General features: G+C 40.4%; 1 protein-coding gene across 5 annotated transcripts in view; it reads left to right on the forward strand.

Moving 5' to 3' along the window:
* Positions 1–1,663: 1,663 nt before the first annotated feature.
* Positions 1,664–18,721, forward strand: part of LOC124268218 — a 34,783-nt gene continuing 17,725 nt past the window's right edge. The window contains exons 1-2 of one of the 5 annotated variants that reach the window (XM_046703256.1): positions 14,618–14,649; positions 16,552–16,605. In XM_046703256.1, the coding sequence (XP_046559212.1) occupies positions 14,633–14,649; positions 16,552–16,605 (71 nt within the window). In that variant the 5' untranslated portion in view covers positions 14,618–14,632. Of the gene's footprint in view, positions 1,929–14,617; positions 14,650–14,859; positions 14,982–16,551; positions 16,606–18,721 lie in introns of those variants that run through there. The other 4 variants (XM_046703261.1, XM_046703292.1, XM_046703271.1 and 1 more) reach the window with 4 other exon arrangements.

Genomic DNA, 18,721 nt, shown 5'->3' on the forward strand with positions numbered 1-18,721 from the left:
GTCCAAACTCGATTATTTACAGACCGCCGCAAAAATAGCTGTAATATTGCTGAGTTCGGCGTAAAGCTCAATCAACCAATCTACTACTTGCCCCCTACTGCGCCTAATTAAGGTCCAGGTAATATTAACCGAAAAAAGACAGGAAAGGCGGGAACGTAGTTCCATAACACAAGTGATTGCATTTTCTCTGCGTGTGTGTGTGTGTGTGTGGAGAGAGGAGATGTCCGGGTTTTATTAAGCTCCCGTTTTGCAACTTCTACATTCTTACCCCGTAATTTAGAGCTCCAATAAATTACCCGTTTTGATGGACCATGTGACTCCAGTGGATCCTCCCCTTTACCAGTAACCTCCCTTCGTATACAAATCCGTGCTGTTATGCTTATCTGCATTATTTACGCGGACCCTATCAGCTTATCAAACATCTGGGTGAGGCCGTATATTTCAGATAACAGGTTTCGATCGATAATAAACACTCGTCCTTGTATGTAACCTGTAACAGATGAACAGGTGTCACACACGAATGTTATACAAAACCAACGTATGTTGACAGCAGCATATATACAATGATGCCATTAAGGTTGTGAAACAGGAATGTACACTGGGGCTGAGTCTAAGCTTGGTTTCATTACAATACCGGGGCAGCAATACTTACTAGTAGAGTCATCAATGACAACCATGGGCGTTAGCAGCCGTGATTTGGACATATTTCATATCACTGCTTCCTGGCAGCAACTGACGTCATCACTCCAGTTGCTGTTTAGAAATAATTCATTTGTTAAAAGAATTCCAAATTTTCTTAGTAACTTAATTTCCTCTCTGTGATGATGACCATTTTTCGGGGTCTGATTGATTTGGGGTGCGGGGTGCGATCAAGTGGCATGAAGTTAGACGTTGGAACTATGGAGAAAATGTAGAAAGAAAACAAATGTATGTGTTTACCTGCTTCGATCTTACATGTATGTATGTTGTTTTATAACTTAAATGTTTCATTCGGCTTTAATAAATGACAGTTTAATCCCTGTCTGTGACTGGGGTATTGGGAGTAGTGGTCGGATTTGATCAATAATAAGACACAGATAGACAGGTCACGGTCGCTGTGTTACGTCAGGACGCAGGGCCATTTACTCGTATTCGTCAATACAACAGTACTAGAGGCCCATACTGCTTTCTTATGTTAAATGTGGAAGTACAACTGTGTAAGATGTTCCCGGAGGAACCGCATCTGTATTAATGTATACTAGCATTAATACATAATAAATCATAATGACCTACGCTGTTTTTGACACATCCCTAGTAAGGCTCCTAGGGATGTATGAATATATCCCCTGACATATCAATAATCTATCGACCATTTGTTTTATCAAGTAATTATCAACGCCAAGTCAGATGATGGATTAGTAGCCTACTATGCATCGTGTGGCTCATTTCTTACATTAACTTCATGTTTTATTGAAGAAAAACCTACGTACTTTCTGCCTTGACTTCACAATATCGAAAGTAATCATTACTGCCGTACTTACAGTAAACAATGTCAGTGAAAGACTTGATGTGGTGGCCTTCGCGACATTGACAGCCAAGCCTCAATCGGAAAACACGCTATACCGGGGGGAGCGATGCGTTGTTTACGAAGGGAGCTAACTCGTCTTAACAATGCGATACAGTGTTTGACAGGTAGGCAGATGGCTGGCAGTCAGTGAGTTAGTTTTGTTGTCTGCTGCGTTTAAGTCGGGAAGCAGACGGGTCAAGGGGCACAGCTCAGTCCGGGATTACTTTTGAAGGGAATCCACAATCAGGATACAATGTGAACTTGGAAATTGTATATCTGTACTGGGAGGGCTGAGTTCGACTTTCCTTATGCCACCCTGCCAAGTCTATAGTCCTATGACATGAATCTCGGAGTTTCAACAAACGATGGCAGATAAACAGAGGTACGTTGTTTCCTTCGGCCATACAGTTTGTATGTGTCTTTTTAACAGAGATGTATTTTTACGAAAGGATAATGAACACTGTCCTGATTTTGCTCAATGTTATCCTTTGTACCAGGTCGTGTCGAATGACCTGTGATATCGACTGGAGCCGCATGTGACACCTGCGATTTGCGTCATGTTGCATTCGATAGCGAGAAATGAAAACGTCTGATTGCATTTTGTGTTCTCCCCGTTACCTGTCAATTGCCATTTTACGACAGAGGCGTTGGACTGTGACATTAATTTCATTGTAAATTTCAAGGTTTGATGATTGAAAACCTTTTCTAGAACTCATCGAAAACAACCGTACATTCATCACAGTGTATAAATGAATTACATTTAAAGTATAAATATAACACAATCTCTTTCCGACAATTCGAATACAGAGGTACCTTTCTAGAAGCAACATTTCAATTTCTTTAGCTCTACATTGCTTCTACTAACTTGACCAGTAAGTCATCTTCCTATAACACCGAGGATCTGGGTCAAGTAAACCTTTTTGTGGGAGATGGTCCTTTCTAATGCTTAAATGTTGACACTGACTACCAATAAAACGTATTAGGCGGTCTATGAAACGCCACACCCTAGTGCGTTTTCAAAAGATAAAGGGACTGACTGAGCAGACACGCAACGGCTAACCATTGTGAGGCTGAATATCATATGAGGATTTGTCATTATAGAAGAATGTTCACATGACACTCACTGAGGAAAGTCTTTTGTAGTAGCCTACACCATGGTCGGTTTCGTCTTAACGTCGGATTTTCTATATTTTTTCTATTTGGCGATACACTATGTTTTGAATTTATGTCATAAGGCATCATTTTCCAGCTTCATGGTGTATTGTCTGAATTTCGTATTGTATTTCCCAACTGAAGGAAGTATATTTGCTCAAGGGTAAACTTTACTTGTCTCCCATTTAAATATATACTGTGACTGATCCCAGTCTGCTATCCTTTGCAATCTCTGGTCGCTGGTTTAAACACCATTTTCTCTATCATAAGCCCCAGTGTTCCTATCTCGGACAAATCCAATATTACCCAAATCTACAAGCAAATGTCTTAAGCCATATGTCCCCAGTGTTCGTTATCCGACCACTTTGTTTAAAGGCAACAAAGAATTGATTGACATACAGTTCAACCGCCAAACACGAATACCACTTCCCATCTGTCTGACTGCCACAGGCAGTCATCCTGAGTTGGGAGAACACTGGTTGGAGAACTATGAACTGGTTGTCCTTAAAGTTCAACTCTCGGCAACAAAATATTTGAATGGTTCGATCAAACACACTGAACTGTCAGTTACAGCGGGTGCAGCAGGGAAGCCGTTTTGGTCGTCATTATTCTTGATATCATTTGCAATCATTTGTGACGAAGTGTCATAATGTCATAGGATCGCTTACATGACGTTTGTACATAAATACTAAAACATTTTAGCATTTATACTTTGAGTTGAAATGGCAGAAGTAATAACAGAATGTTACTGTGTGTAGAAACTTTGGTGTACCGATAATTTTCATTGAAAGTTTTTGTATTATATCGCCTGAATGTCTCGCTCGTGTAATAGATAGTTTGTCTTGGCGGTGTTGAGAAGATGATGAATCACAACTGAACCATTATTCCTGTGTGCGTATCACTTCTCCAATCCTGATTCATCATGAAATCAGATGTGAAACACCAGACGCTTCAAAGCAATTATCCCACCATGACCCGAACAATTAAAAAAATATCCTCGTGCGATGAAAAGCTTTGTCATCCGGATTGAATTCTAATTTCTTTGTCACGGAGGCCTAATCTATTCCGAATCACAGTCCGACCGGGATCACGTGTCTGTCCACTATGAGGAATTTAAAGATACATTTATAAATCTATTATGAATATTAAGATTAATTGGTAGAACTAACAACCACGGGTATAAAACTCCATGTCATCAGAATCTTTATTCAGTATCATTGGATAGCATTTGTAAGATATTGTAAAGAAATGGCGCTCGCTCACATCCCAGCTAGGTCGGACCGTAGCTTTTAATAATAGATTGTCTGCCCCACTGAAGCCGATTCAGTGGTGTAATAGTAATAAGAAACACGTGAGAAAACCGGCAGAGACAGAGAAAAGGTGGTTACGGTGTTTGCTTACAGGGATTGGGTATGTAGACGTTTCAACTGCTGTTACTGAATGTAAGTTCATATTATCCTTACTGTTGAAGAGGACCACGAGAAATGGCGAAAGTGTTTTTTGTATGAAAAGAATGGGAGTTATAAAGTTACTACCCGGAAGGAGCTGTGTGTCTTCCCTTACTACCATGTACGGTGGACATGCTTTAGTCGTCTAGCGAGATCTCACCTGCATCTGCACCGGCATCGGTAGGAGAAAATGAAGAAAACTGACTGAAATTTGGTCGTCTCTATATACATCAGGTTTAATTCATGGTAAATATAGTTTACTGAAAATAACATTGCTTTACCCATTCAAGAAATCTATTTACTGTTATGTTTTAAATGTATAAATGTATATGAAGAAAATGAAGGGGAGGTATACCTTAAACTATCTATCTTTATTTAAAAGAAAGCAAAAAATAGCTTCAGAGATGTGAGGGAATAGGCACACGTGGAACGATTTCATAAATAACTGTGCCGCATAGATATCTATGTATAGGCGACTGTATAATATTGTCTCGTATGACATTCGTTTTACAAACATTTCGTAATGAATATTAGGAACTGTTCTTTTCTTGACTAATCCATTTTGCATAAATAGCAGATTTGTATCTAATGTGTCAAAATAACTCCGGTGTATGTTGTTGAAAATGAAAGACATCTATCGTGACATTGTCCGACAATTTGCCCGAAACGTAAACATGCCACATGCTGCATACAGTCAGTGGTTGATTCCGATCGATACCATCACAACATTCTATAACCGATGTTTCAAAGACAATGACAAAGGAATTGATCCGAGGTGGTTGAAAGTAAACAGTTATTATATGTCAAATTGAGGTCAGGTTTCTTATATTCCACTCATCTAACTGTTGGACCTGCCGGGTGACCTGCAGTGACGTGTACCTGTTGTAGATGGTTTCCTTGTTGTACAAACAGTCCCCAGCAACCTATGTACAGTGTACCTGTTGTAGATGGTTTCCTTGTTGTACACCCTCAGCAACCTATGTACAGTGTACCTGTTGTAGATGGTTTCCTTGTTGTACAAACAGTCCCCAGCAACCTATGTACAGTGTACCTGTTGTAGATGGTTTCCTTGTTGTACACCCCAGCAACCTATGTACAGTGTACCTGTTGTAGATGGTTTCCTTGTTGTACACCCCCAGCAACCTATGTACAGTGTACCTGTTGTAGATGGTTTCCTTGTTGTACACCCCCAGCAACCTATGTACAGTGTACCTGTTGTAGATGGTTTCCTTGTTGTACACCCCAGCAACCTATGTACAGTGTACCTGTTGTAGATGGTTTCCTTGTTGTACACCCCAGCAACCTATGTACAGTGTACCTGTTGTAGATGGTTTCCTTGTTGTACACCCCAGCAACCTATGTACAGTGTACCTGTTGTAGATGGTTTCCTTGTTGTACACCCTCAGCAACCTATGTACAGTGTACCTGTTGTAGATGGTTTTCCTTGTTGTACACCCCCAGCAACCTATGTACAGTGTACCTGTTGTAGATGGTTTCCTTGTTGTACACCCCCAGCAACCTATGTACAGTGTACCTGTTGTAGATGGTTTCCTTGTTGTACACCCCCAGCAACCTATGTACAGTGTACCTGTTGTAGATGGTTTCCTTGTTGTACACCCCCAGCAACCTATGTACAGTGTACCTGTTGTAGATGGTTTCCTTGTTGTACACCCCCAGCAACCTATGTACAATGTACCTGTTGTAGATGGTTTCCTTGTTGTACAAACAGTCCCCAGCAACCTATGTACAGTGTACCTGTTGTAGATGGTTTCCTTGTTGTACACCCCCCAGCAACCTATGTACAGTGTACAGGTGACGGCTAAATGGCAAGGATGTTCAGGCTCTGTCACTTGGTTGGTGGCGCGTCATCTACCCGGGGTGACGTTACTCATACCATCAGTCACTTGACAGACCTTCACTCGTTTTTCGAGGTCTCCGTAGTATGGCATCATTAGCTTCTTTTTAATATAAATTGAAAACAAGAACAATCTGACATTTGTTACATTCTTAAAACAGACGTACTGAATGCTACATGTGCATCCTGCCTGTGAGATTCATTGACAGCTACATGTGCGTCCTACCTGTCGGAACCATTGACTGCTACACATGCGTCCTACCTGTCAGATCCATTGACTGCTACACGTGCGTCCTACCTGTCAGATCCATTGACTGCTACACGTGCGTCCTACCTGTCGGAACCATTGACTGCTACACGTGCGTCCTACCTGTCGGAACCATTGACTGCTACACGTGCGTCCTACCCGTCAGATCCATTGACTGCTACACGTGCGTCCTACCTGTCAGATCCATTGACTGCTACACGTGCGTCCTACCTGTCGGAACCATTGACTGCTACACGTGCGTCCTACCTGTCGGAACCATTGACTGCTACACGTGCGTCCTACCTGTCAGATCCATTGACTGCTACACGTGCGTCCTACCTGTCAGATCCATTGACTGCTACACGTGCGTCCTACCTGTCGGAACCATTGACTGCTACACGTGCGTCCTACCTGTCGGAACCATTGACTGATCCTGCTACACGTGCGTCCTACCTGTCAGATCCATTGACTGCTACACGTGCGTCCTACCTGCGTCCTACCTGTCAGATCCATTGACTGCTACACGTGCGTCCTACCTGTCAGATCCATTGACTGCTACACGTGCGTCCTACCTGTCAGATCCATTGACTGCTACATGTGCGTCCTATCCGTGCATGTGCGTCCTACCTGTCAGATCCATTGACTGCTACACGTGCGTCCTACCTGTCAGTCCATTGACTGTCACGTGCGTCCATCAGATCCATTGACTGCTACACGTGCGTCCCTACCTGTCAGATCCATTGACTGCTACATTGACTGTGCGTCCTACCTGTCAGATCCATTGACTGCTACACGTGCGTCCTACCTGTCAGATCCATTGACTGCTACACGTGCTACACGTGCGTCCTACCTGTCAGATCCATTGACTGCTACACGTGCGTCCTACCTGTCAGATCCATTGACTGCTACACGTGCGTCCTACCTGTCGGATCCATTGACTGCTACACGTGCGTCCTACCTGTCGGATCCATTGACTGCTACACGTGCGTCCTACCTGTCAGATCCATTGACTGCTACACGTGCGTCCTACCTGTCAGATCCATTGACTGCTACATTTGCGTCCTACCTGTCGGAACCATTGACTGCTACATGTGCGTCCTACCTGTCAGATCCATTGACTGCTACATGTGCGTCCTACCCGTCAGATCCATTGACTGCTACACGTGCGTCCTACCTGTCGGAACCATTGACTGCTACATGTGCGTCCTACCTCTCAGGGGACGGTGAGGTAGCCTAGTGGATAAAGCGTTGCTCGTCAGGACAAAGACCCGATTCCTCACATGGGTACAATGTGTGAAGCCCATTTCTTGGTGTCCCCCGCCGTGATATTGTTAGAATATTGCTAACAGCGGCGTAAAACACAACTCACTCACTTACCGGTCAGATCCACTACTGTTTTATGTGCGTCCTACCTGATCATACATTGTTATTAATGTGAATTTGTCATGCGTTGACAGTATAGAATATTAATTTAACATTTGATATTTATTCCAACTGTACGATGGTACGCCACGCCCTGGCAGATGTTGCATATAACCGCTGGTCTAAAACACAATGTATTTGATAACAACATCCTGTGTGAATGACCGACATTGCCAAAAAAGGCCAACGCGACTGATATCAGTTTTGCGTGTTAATTGAAATTCTTTTCAGCAGCTTTCTTGGTGGATCATCGTAAAAGGCGAAGCGTTTATTAGGCCAAAGACTTGGTCTGGTTATCGTATGTGTAATGCGACAAACAAAGACAGAGCGGCCCTAGCCCAGTGACTAACACGCAGTGTTCGCCCATCACAGTAACAATGGGACGTCCATTCAGTAGTCCTGATGGAGTGCACAAAGGAGCGATTTTATTACACTCTATTCGTTCCAAACAGTTGTAATAGGTCACACACTGTTTTAAGTTTATTCTGATGACTACCTTGTATTCATATTTTAATCCTGTTATACAACACATAGATAACGTTACCATACTCGTTGAAGTGATTTGTTGTACCTTATGTAGAGGATTGCAATGCTAACGTCTCATTACGTATTTAATATCTTACTTAGATCCAACCTTCTGTATGTATAACTTTAATTAGATTACTAGTGCATGCTGAAAGGGATCTTTAATCAGCACGGTGTAATCAGTTGTAGTTCGTCTGTCACCGGATAGTGACTCTCAACCGATCCCGGCCGGATAACACACCCACTGACGTACAGAAATACTCTGTATCAGAACACTCGCAACCATTGCATACCACCCCCTTGTTAAATACGTATATCAGAATGGCTGTAACCATTAGATACCATCCCCTTGTTATATACGTATATCAGAATAGCTGTAACCATTGTATACCATCCCGTTGTTATGTACATATATCAGAATAGCTGTAACCACTGTATACCATCCCCTTGTTATATACATATATCAGACTAGCTGTAACCATTGTATACCATCCCGTTGTTATGTACATATATCAGACTAGCTGTAACCACTGTATACCATCCCCTGGTTATGTACATATATCAGAATAGCTGTAACCACTGTATACCATCCCCTGGTTATATACATATATCAGAATAGCTGTAACCACTGTATACCATCCCCTGGTTATATACATATCAGAATCAGTATATCATCCCTGGTTATATACATATATGGCTGTAACCATTGTAAACGCATCATACCCTGGTTATATACATATATCAGAATAGCTGTAACCACTGTATACCACCCCTCGTATATACATATCAGAATATGATTTAAGCGAGTGTAACCTTTCCGCTGGTTATGTACATATATCAGAATAGCTGTAACCACTGTATACCACCCCTCGTTATATACATATATCAGAATAGCTGTAACCACTGTATACCATCCCCTGGTTATGTACATATATCTAGCTGTAACCACTTATACCATCCCCTCGTTATATACATATATCAGAATAGCTGCAACCACTGACATATATCAGAATGGCTGTAACCACTGTATACCATCCCCTGGTTATGTACATATATCAGACTAGCTGTAACCACTGTATACCATCCCCTGGTTATGTACATATATCAGAATGGCTGTAACCACTGTATACCATCCCGTTGTTATATACATATATCAGAATAGCTGTAACCACTGTATACCACCCCTCGTTATGTACATATATCAGAATAGCTGTAACCACTGTATACCATCCCCTGGTTATGTACATATATCAGAATAGCTGTAACCACTGTATACCATCCCTGGTTATATACATATATCAGAATAGCTGTAACCACTGTATACCATCCCTTGTTATATACATATATCAGAATAGCTGTAACCACTGTATACCATCCCCTGGTTATGTACATATATCAGAATAGCTGTAACCACTGTATACCATCCCCTTGTTATATACATATATCAGAATAGCTGTAACCACTGTATACCATCCCCTGGTTATATACATATATCAGAATAGCTGTAACCACTGTATACCATCCCTGGTTATGTACATATATCAGAATAGCTGTAACCACTGTATACCATCCCTCGTTATATACATATATCAGAATAGCTGTAACCACTGTATACCACCCCACGTTATGTACATATATCAGAATAGCTGTAACCACTGTATACCACCCCTCGTTATATACATATATCAGAATAGCTGTAACCACTGTATACCATCCCCTGGTTATATACATATATCAGAATAGCTGTAACCACTGTATACCATCCCCTGGTTATGTACGCTTAACCACTGTATACCATCCCGTTGTTATATACATATATCAGAATAGCTGTAACCACTGTATACCATCCCCTCGTTATATACATATATCAGAATAGCTGTAACCACTGTATACCACCCCTCGTTATATACATATATCAGAATAGCTGTAACCACTGTATACCATCCCCTCGTTATATACATATATCAGAATAGCTGTAACCACTGTATACCATCCCCTCGTTATGTACATATATCAGAATAGCTGTAACCACTGTATACCATCCCCTGGTTATATACATATATCAGAATAGCTGTAACCACTATATACCATCCCGTTGTTATATATACATCAGAATAGCTGTAACCACTGTATACCATCCCCTGGTTATGTACATATATCAACTAGCTGTATACCATCCCTCGTTATGTACATATATCAGAATAGCTGCAACCACTGTATACCATCCCCTTGTTATATACATATATCAGAATAGCTGTAACCACTATATACCATCCCCTTGTTATATACGTATATCAGAATAGCTGTAACCATTGTATACCATCCCGTTGTTATATACATATATCAGAATAGCTGCAACCATTGTATACCATCCCGTTGTTATGTACATATATCAGAATAGCTGCAACCACTGTATACCATCCCCTTGTTATATACGTATATCAGAATAGCTGTAACCACTGTATACCATCCCCTGGTTATATACATATATCAGAATAGCTGCAACCACTGTATACCATCCCCTTGTTATATACATATGTCAGAATAGCTGTAACCACTATATACCATCCCCTTGTTATATACGTATATCAGAATAGCTGTAACCACTGTATACCATCCCCTGGTTATATACATATATCAGAATGGCTGTAACCATTGTATATCATCCCCTGGTTATATACATATATCAGAATAGCTGTAACCACTGTATACCATCCCCTGGTTATATACATATATCAGAATAGCTGTAACCATTGTATACCATCCCGTTGTTATGTACATATATCAGAATAGCTGCAACCACTGTATACCATCCCCTTGTTATATACGTATATCAGAATAGCTGTAACCACTGTATACCACCCCCTTTTTATATACATATATCAGAATAGCTGCAACCACTGTATACCATCCCCTGGTTATATACGTATATCAGAATAGCTGCAACCACTGTATACCATCCCCTGGTTATATACATATATCAGAATAGCTGCATCCACTGTATACTACCCCCTTGTTATACACATATATCAGAATAACTGCAACCACTGTATACCATCCCCTGGTTATATACGTATATCAGAATAGCTGCAAACACTGTATACCATCCCCTTGTTATATACATATATCAGAATAGCTGCAACCACTGTATACCATCCCCTGGTTATATACATATATCAGAATAGCTGTAACCACTGTATACCATCCCCTGGTTATATACATATGTCAGAATAGCTGCAACCACTGTATACCATCCCCTTGTTATATACATATATCAGAATAGCTGCAACCACTGTATACCATCCCCTTGTTATATACGTATATCAGAACAGATGTAACCACTGTAAACCATCCCCTGGTTATATACACATAACATTACATATTATACATCCAGACCAAAATCACATTCTAGTTATGGCCTGGTAGGTACAGCTTCATGTAGCCTTCGAACCACGGCATTGTTACGCATACCTGTATCAACATCATCATTAGCGCCCCCGGGAACACTGATGTAAGGTATTGGTAATTCAGGTGACCAGCGATCTCCAGTAGCTGACAATGAATCGTTAGACGTGGATAAGAAAAGTAAAATTTGATGACTTCTCCCGTCTCGTGAGCTTTTGTTGTGTTTGAAAGAAGGCATTACTATTGTTGTAGCAGAAAATGATAGGGTTACTGACCTCTAGATATTGATACCTATTTAGTTCTGCTACGGTGTATGACCTAACGTGTTTCCACTGGGCATTCAGTTGTGTGTCATGAGGATAACTATATTTAGAAGGGGCTGATTGATTTTGCGAGAGATACGTAGTTCAGATGTAGGATTTCGGAGATGTTCGGCATTCCTGTTTCCAAAGTCCCTTGATGAAACCGTACAACGTGACAGTGTATCTGGAGACAGTCTCCGTACAATACCCTAGACTATACCATAAAAGGCATATTGACCAGCTGGCGACATATTTTGTCACAAAGCCTTATTGTAGCTTGCATTCTTGCTGTGAGAGGGGACACACCGCTGCTTGTTACTGTCCCAGGCGACTGGATTCCAAGCATAGTTGGACCAGAGGGCGACTGATGGTATCCTGCAGCTGACGATGAAAGATGATATCAAGAATTGACGTGGTTATCTGCTGATACGTTGTCAATGTGATCATGTGTGCAGATTAGGTATGGCCTGTGGTGATCTGAAATGACTGTCGAACCATATCTGTGTCAAGGTCTACAAGGCGTGTTGATATAACATGTTTTCATCCCAGGGCAGGGCACACCATATCCATAGGTGTGATATTGGGTCTCGCATCTTTAATTTTGAAGCCTACCTTTCCGTTCTACATTTTGAAGCTTTCTTGGTGATAAAACCTCTGTACCTAAATGTTGCATTTAAAGAAAACAAAGAACTTGAAAGCCCTATTTCCATTGATACACAAACTGACATCTATTCAACCAAGGGTGTTCGGTCGGAAATCGGTGTAGCATCTAGAACAACGCATCGATAGTCCGACTACTACTGAAATATGTATCGCGATCTTTTCAGCTGTAGGAGACGGAATCCCTGACCATTTCATGGTCCATATGTCTCATTCACACCAGTCGTCCGCAGTCGATACACGACAACCGTCATTATTTTTTCATTTCGTTCTATATTTGTTGACACGTTTTATCTCCTATTAAATGGTCACATGACCTGTAAATCTCCCCGTTTGTTATCTGTGAAAGCGCTCTCAATGACTAAGCCAAGCGGAGAAATGATTTCGCAACTTCTGCCGTTATTACGAGATATTTCGCCACCCAGCAGTCATACGGGTTTATTAGTTCAATAGTAGCCTGAGGCAGCGGTATTACGGGGGCGTTGTTGTTGAACTGCTAGCCTGGCCATGCGTGACGCGATGCATTGTTGTCTTCATCTACTACAGGGTCACGTGAGGTGAATAGCATCCAACTTAGTCATTATGGTGTCATAGAAGTTATCGTGTGGTGCTTCACAAAAGGTGCCTTTTAGTTGGTAGTTGACGCTTTTGACTACAAGTTTCATCAATGGTATATCGAAACATTAATGTTGCCAATTATTCTGGAGATAACCAGACATGTATTACATTTCTGCTAATGACACACTTGATACTTTCAAAACTAGCTACACATGGCGTATCTGCAAGTCATGCTATAATGGTTATAATGTCGCATATATAGTGGGCTGTGCAGTTGACATAGAAGCATAGAAGAGTAAGTGGTTGTGCTAAGGAATAGGCAGATATAAAGAATTATACTCTGAGATCACGTTATATCACTAGATCTTTCCGACAAGCCCAACATACCATCTGTCCCAGCTATTGTTGCAGTTTATATTTGTTACGTACATCCCACGGTATATCAGCTATTGTTGCAGTTTATATTTGTTACGTACATCCCACGGTATATCAGCTATTGTTGCAGTGTATATTTGTTACGTACATCCCACGGTATATCAGCTATTGTTGCAGTTTATATTTGTTACGTACATCCCACGGTATATCAGCTATTGTTGCAGTGTATATTTGTTACGTACATCCCACGGTATATCAGCTATTGTTGCAGTGTATATTTGTTACGTACATCCCACGGTATATCAGCTATTGTTGCAGTGTATATGTGTTACGTACATCCCACGGTATATCAGCTATTGTTGCAGTGTATATTAATTACGTACATCCCACGGTATATCAGCTATTCTTGCAGTGTATATGTGTTACGTACATCCCACGGTATATCAGCTATTGTTGCAGTTTATATTTGTTACGTACATCCCACGGTATATCAGCTATTCTTGCAGTTTATATTTGTTACGTACATCCACGGTATATCAGCTATTGTTGCAGTGTATATTTGTTACGTACATCCCACGGTATATCAGCTATTGTTGCAGTGTATATTTGTTACGTACATCCCACGGTATATCAGCTATTGTTGCAGTGTATATTTGTTACGTACATCCCACGGTATATCAGCTATTGTTGCAGTGTATATTTGTTACGTACATCCCACGGTATATCAGCTATTGTTGCAGTGTATATGTGTTACGTACATCCCACGGTATATCAGCTATGTACTCTGTTACAGGAGACACTGAAGGTGCCCATTGTTTGTAAAGACTTAAGCTGCAGTAAACATCCTCAGTTAAATGGTATACACGGAAGTATTAACACCGATGGGATGACCGTCGGACCAAAACAGGAAAAGGATAAGAAACAAAATCTCAGGAAGGAACTGACGTCTGTTGAGTTCTGCAACCCTCAGTCAGTTGCCGATAACAGTCCCTTGTGTATGCTGACACCAGTGGCCGTCACACTATCACTTGCTCGAATTTGCTTCTCGATTATGGTCTGTTTATCGTGTAAACATTTATGCGGGGAACTTCCTTCCTCTGTCTTGAACAGTTTATCATACCTTGCTGGTCTTTATGGATGGTCAAATTTATAAGGTATGTAGGTCAACAAGATGAAGGCTTAACCGCTCTCGTCGTGGGGCTGGCGGGTGCAGATGTTTTGTCGTTTTACCTCTCTGGTGAATCATCGCAGTTTACGACCCCAAATTACTTTATGATTATATGTATGGTGTTGTGAGTATGAGGATTGTGACATGTAATTGTGAGAAAGTCAAATCTCTTTAATAGATTGTAGTTCACGTGGATTATGAAGTTACACTGTTATTCCACAGTGTCTCCATACAGGCATGTGTCTGAGATGGAGTAAATGTCAAGATGAGATTTAACCCATACATTTTAATGGGATGTTCTCGGAAACGGAGGTTGAGGTAAGGACGCCAATTGTCCCCAGGACGGTAAAGCAGCTAAATGTCCTTTGTTGCTGTAATACGCATCTGTTTTCTATCTCAAATTCTTGTTTACAAATTTTAAGCATAAATATGATCCGATCTAATCAAGTCAAACTGTCTGTAAAACAACCGCGCGGGTAATCATTTTCTGCTGAGTTGAAGTTTGAGTTCAGTCTAAATATGTTTTGCAACATGTATAAATCCAAACTGCCACCTCACGCTTGTTCTCACAGCCACCATTTATAGGAAAATAGAGCTTGGCACGAATTACAAATGTTTTCAGACACATAATTACTCTAACGAATGTGTGTTGTATTGATTTATTTAGACTTGGACAATTGAGAAGTTGCAGGTAGTGCCACTATTGAAAAAGTAACAATGGGCTCCATTGTGAAATGTTACCTTTCGAGGTTCTACTATATGCTGTACGTGTATAATTCCAAGTACATGTAATGGACATTACTCGATACTCCAAGGTGAAGCGATTGCTGTAATACTCACGCTAATAAACTTACACTCCATCGAAACCTGACACTGCATTTTGTGAAGTTCAACATTTCTTTTGTTACAGTAAGGAATGGTATGCCTTGACTGAACAACTAAAGTCAATCTCCCGTTTCCCGAGGCCACATCTCACATGTGTTAAAGATAATAATTTTTACCCGAAACTGGGTATGTCAAAACATATTTTGGTTGTTGAACATTCTATCCATTAGTATGGCAGACGACGGTTGCCTTTGGCAGTCAGTAGTCGTATACAAGAACATATACCAATCTCGAGAATAATAGGCATCCCTGTTCATGGATTCTAAATGTTGCCAGGCAACCATCAATACAATCCTGTCATTCCAGTGTACTTGTAACCAAGGTGATACACGTAGTCTATTAATAAATCGTCTTGGACAGATTGAACCTACACATACTTTGAAATATCATGAAAACGTGAGCATGTTTAGAATGAAACGAATTGTTAAGCAGGATCCTTTCAAGCAATGTGCACAATGATGTAAGCAAGATTGCTCTATGAATTATAGTTAGGTAAATGTCCATTTTAAAGGTCTCAAACAGGATAGTTTGTCAACAAGTTGACATTTCCTTGTCGGTACTTTTAGTGTGTAATGGTTTAGTGTAATGATCACAAATACATATGTTCACCATGCTTTGCGTTAGACTACTCAAGAGGTATCAACAAAACAGGGTGCCGATAATATACCCCATATCTAGGAAGCAAGTGGTGAAAGGACAATAAACATGATCACATTTGTTAATAGAAATAACTTCTCATGTAGTGTTGCTAAAAATGGTGTTATTCAAATTATTATAGAAAAAGATTATATACAACTAAATCAAATGTCAGATATTGTAGAAACCCCTATGCGATAGACTCTTACTTGCCATCAATAGCCATTTCACCCTTCAAACGCCGTAATTTCTCTCTTTATAACCCACAGAGAACCATTTTCGTTTCTCAAGAGTTTCACAGTGGCTCTTCTAACATTGTCCATAGATTAGTCGTACTGTTCAGGTGATTTGTCATTTCCCGTTTCAGTATTCGTGGTGTTCCCCTAGGGTACGTACTGGATATCGTGCTTGGAATGTATAAGTAAGTACGTACTTGCACTTAGAACTAAACAAATAATGACACTGGCGCGGCCGGAAACTGAACATTTGTTCCCACAGGTATTCACTGAAGCTTGTGGATGAATCTAGTGCATATAAAACGTTGAGCGTATATAACTCGTGAAGAATTGAACAAAAAGGTACTGTATATGCTCTTCCGACATGCTCTTCACATGAATAAAGAGAATTGAATATTGAGGAGATAGGTATGTACTAATGTCCATTGGAGTTAGAAATAGCCCTTTCACCTTGTAGTACAACTACCATTGTGGTTTCCAACAGAGTAGGGAAAAACGCATTTTCAAGTTACGTATCTTACATTGTTAGTTACGTTTATGCTAAAAGTGCATATTTATTCACTGCTAATCGTTAGAGCAATAGACTGGTACCGTTACATCTTTCTGATCAAGACAGGTGATTGTCAGCAGCGAGATGACTCCTTCAGAATGCACCAGGCAGACCACCGACGCTAATACCATGTAATACCAATAGATCCTTCTGGGAATGTGGGCCATGCTTTTGTCAAGTAGAACCAGGTTATCTCCAACGGAATCAATGGACATTCCTAGTGGTATTAAGGTGGCCATCACAGAGCAGTCGTGTATCACATGTTTCATCTGCACTTGGCAACCTCCCACATACGAACCTTCATCACTTCACAGTGTTTGACATTGAGAATACTCAGTGGATGAAAAGGACTAAAATTCAGCTGTGCATCATTAAGTTAACTCTAGTGGAGACTGCCTTTTTTATACAGTTTCTTGTCCATGCTGACATGTGTCGGGTTCCAGAGAATTTATATGAATCTCGTGGTATCGAATGTTTGACATCTTTACAATTCCTGAAATATTCAGACCCCAAACAAAGTATCTTCAGCTGATGATAACTGGATCGATAAGCTACTTTAAATACAGACACTAATATGACAATTCCGATTAGTACTAACAATCTTTTCTCATGTGTTGCCTCATAGTGAAAAGAAAAGCACATAATAGCTTCACAGTTTTGAAATCAACGTGCCAATACTCTTCAAGGACTCTTTGTTGACTGCCGTTTTTTTATTTCCAAAACTTACAAACCCATTGTTGTCACTTTGAATGCCAGTAACCACAGGAAGATATAGTTTTATTACTTCAATAACAAAACTGATCTGTAGACATAATTTTTATTTTTTTATTTATTTTTTTGTGCAACAAAGACAACAGCAGTGTTTGTATGTGTGTTTAAGTGTAAACATAAATACAAAGAGAAAGAAAACTACACATGCGTGTAACTTCAAAGCTGTTTCAAAATGTCATTAAGGAGTTAACTCCGGACTTAAACCCTGAACCAACTTGTCGATTGTGTTGACTGTATGAATAAACAACACGGGTCTGAGGACTGGCTACACGACCTTGACATACACCATGCCCCTGCAACACCTGCCTTACAATTCTCATGGATTGTGCAAGCCCAGGTTGTCGATAAGGGGCCCAGGTACATGCTGTTTACTTTGGGAAGTTTTACATTAGAAATCATGAACAGAATGTGGTCATTTATGCCAAGGCTTGGTGTAATGTTTGTTGCCAATAGGAGGTCGTTTGTGCTAAGGTCTGCGAATGCGTCTTCTGCAAAAAGCACTAACATCTTACACTTTAAATATTTAGAGTCACAAAACAAGGCAGGTTTTGCTTTGATGAGCGAAGAGTCACATTTGAGGATAAATATTTGGTAGATATTCTTTGAAACAATAGCCGTTATGGCCTGGATATTATATATGCGCTACTGCACGTCTGCAAAATATATCTATATTGCTTTGAAGTGATCAAATTATGTGAGGAAATACGTTATTGGAGGGCATAATTCTGATTAAAAAGGTATCTTTGGAAGGTAATTGCATTCCTTATTAATTCCTTATTAATTACTGTATCGTGTAGACAAAGTAGCTATTACATGGAATACCTTATAGAAGAATGCATCCTTGGGTATGTGGAACTACTTTTGAAATTACCACATACACAAATGGGAAAAGACGATGACCATTGTTTTGAATTGATTACCTTCTGAACATCTCAGTATTGTTATTAAAATCAACATGCATATTCTGTACATCATGGGTC

The sequence above is a fragment of the Haliotis rubra genome, unplaced genomic scaffold (genome assembly GCF_003918875.1).
Source record: "Haliotis rubra isolate DU_JTF1 unplaced genomic scaffold, ASM391887v1 Scf1009, whole genome shotgun sequence".
NCBI lineage: Eukaryota > Metazoa > Mollusca > Gastropoda > Lepetellida > Haliotidae > Haliotis > Haliotis rubra.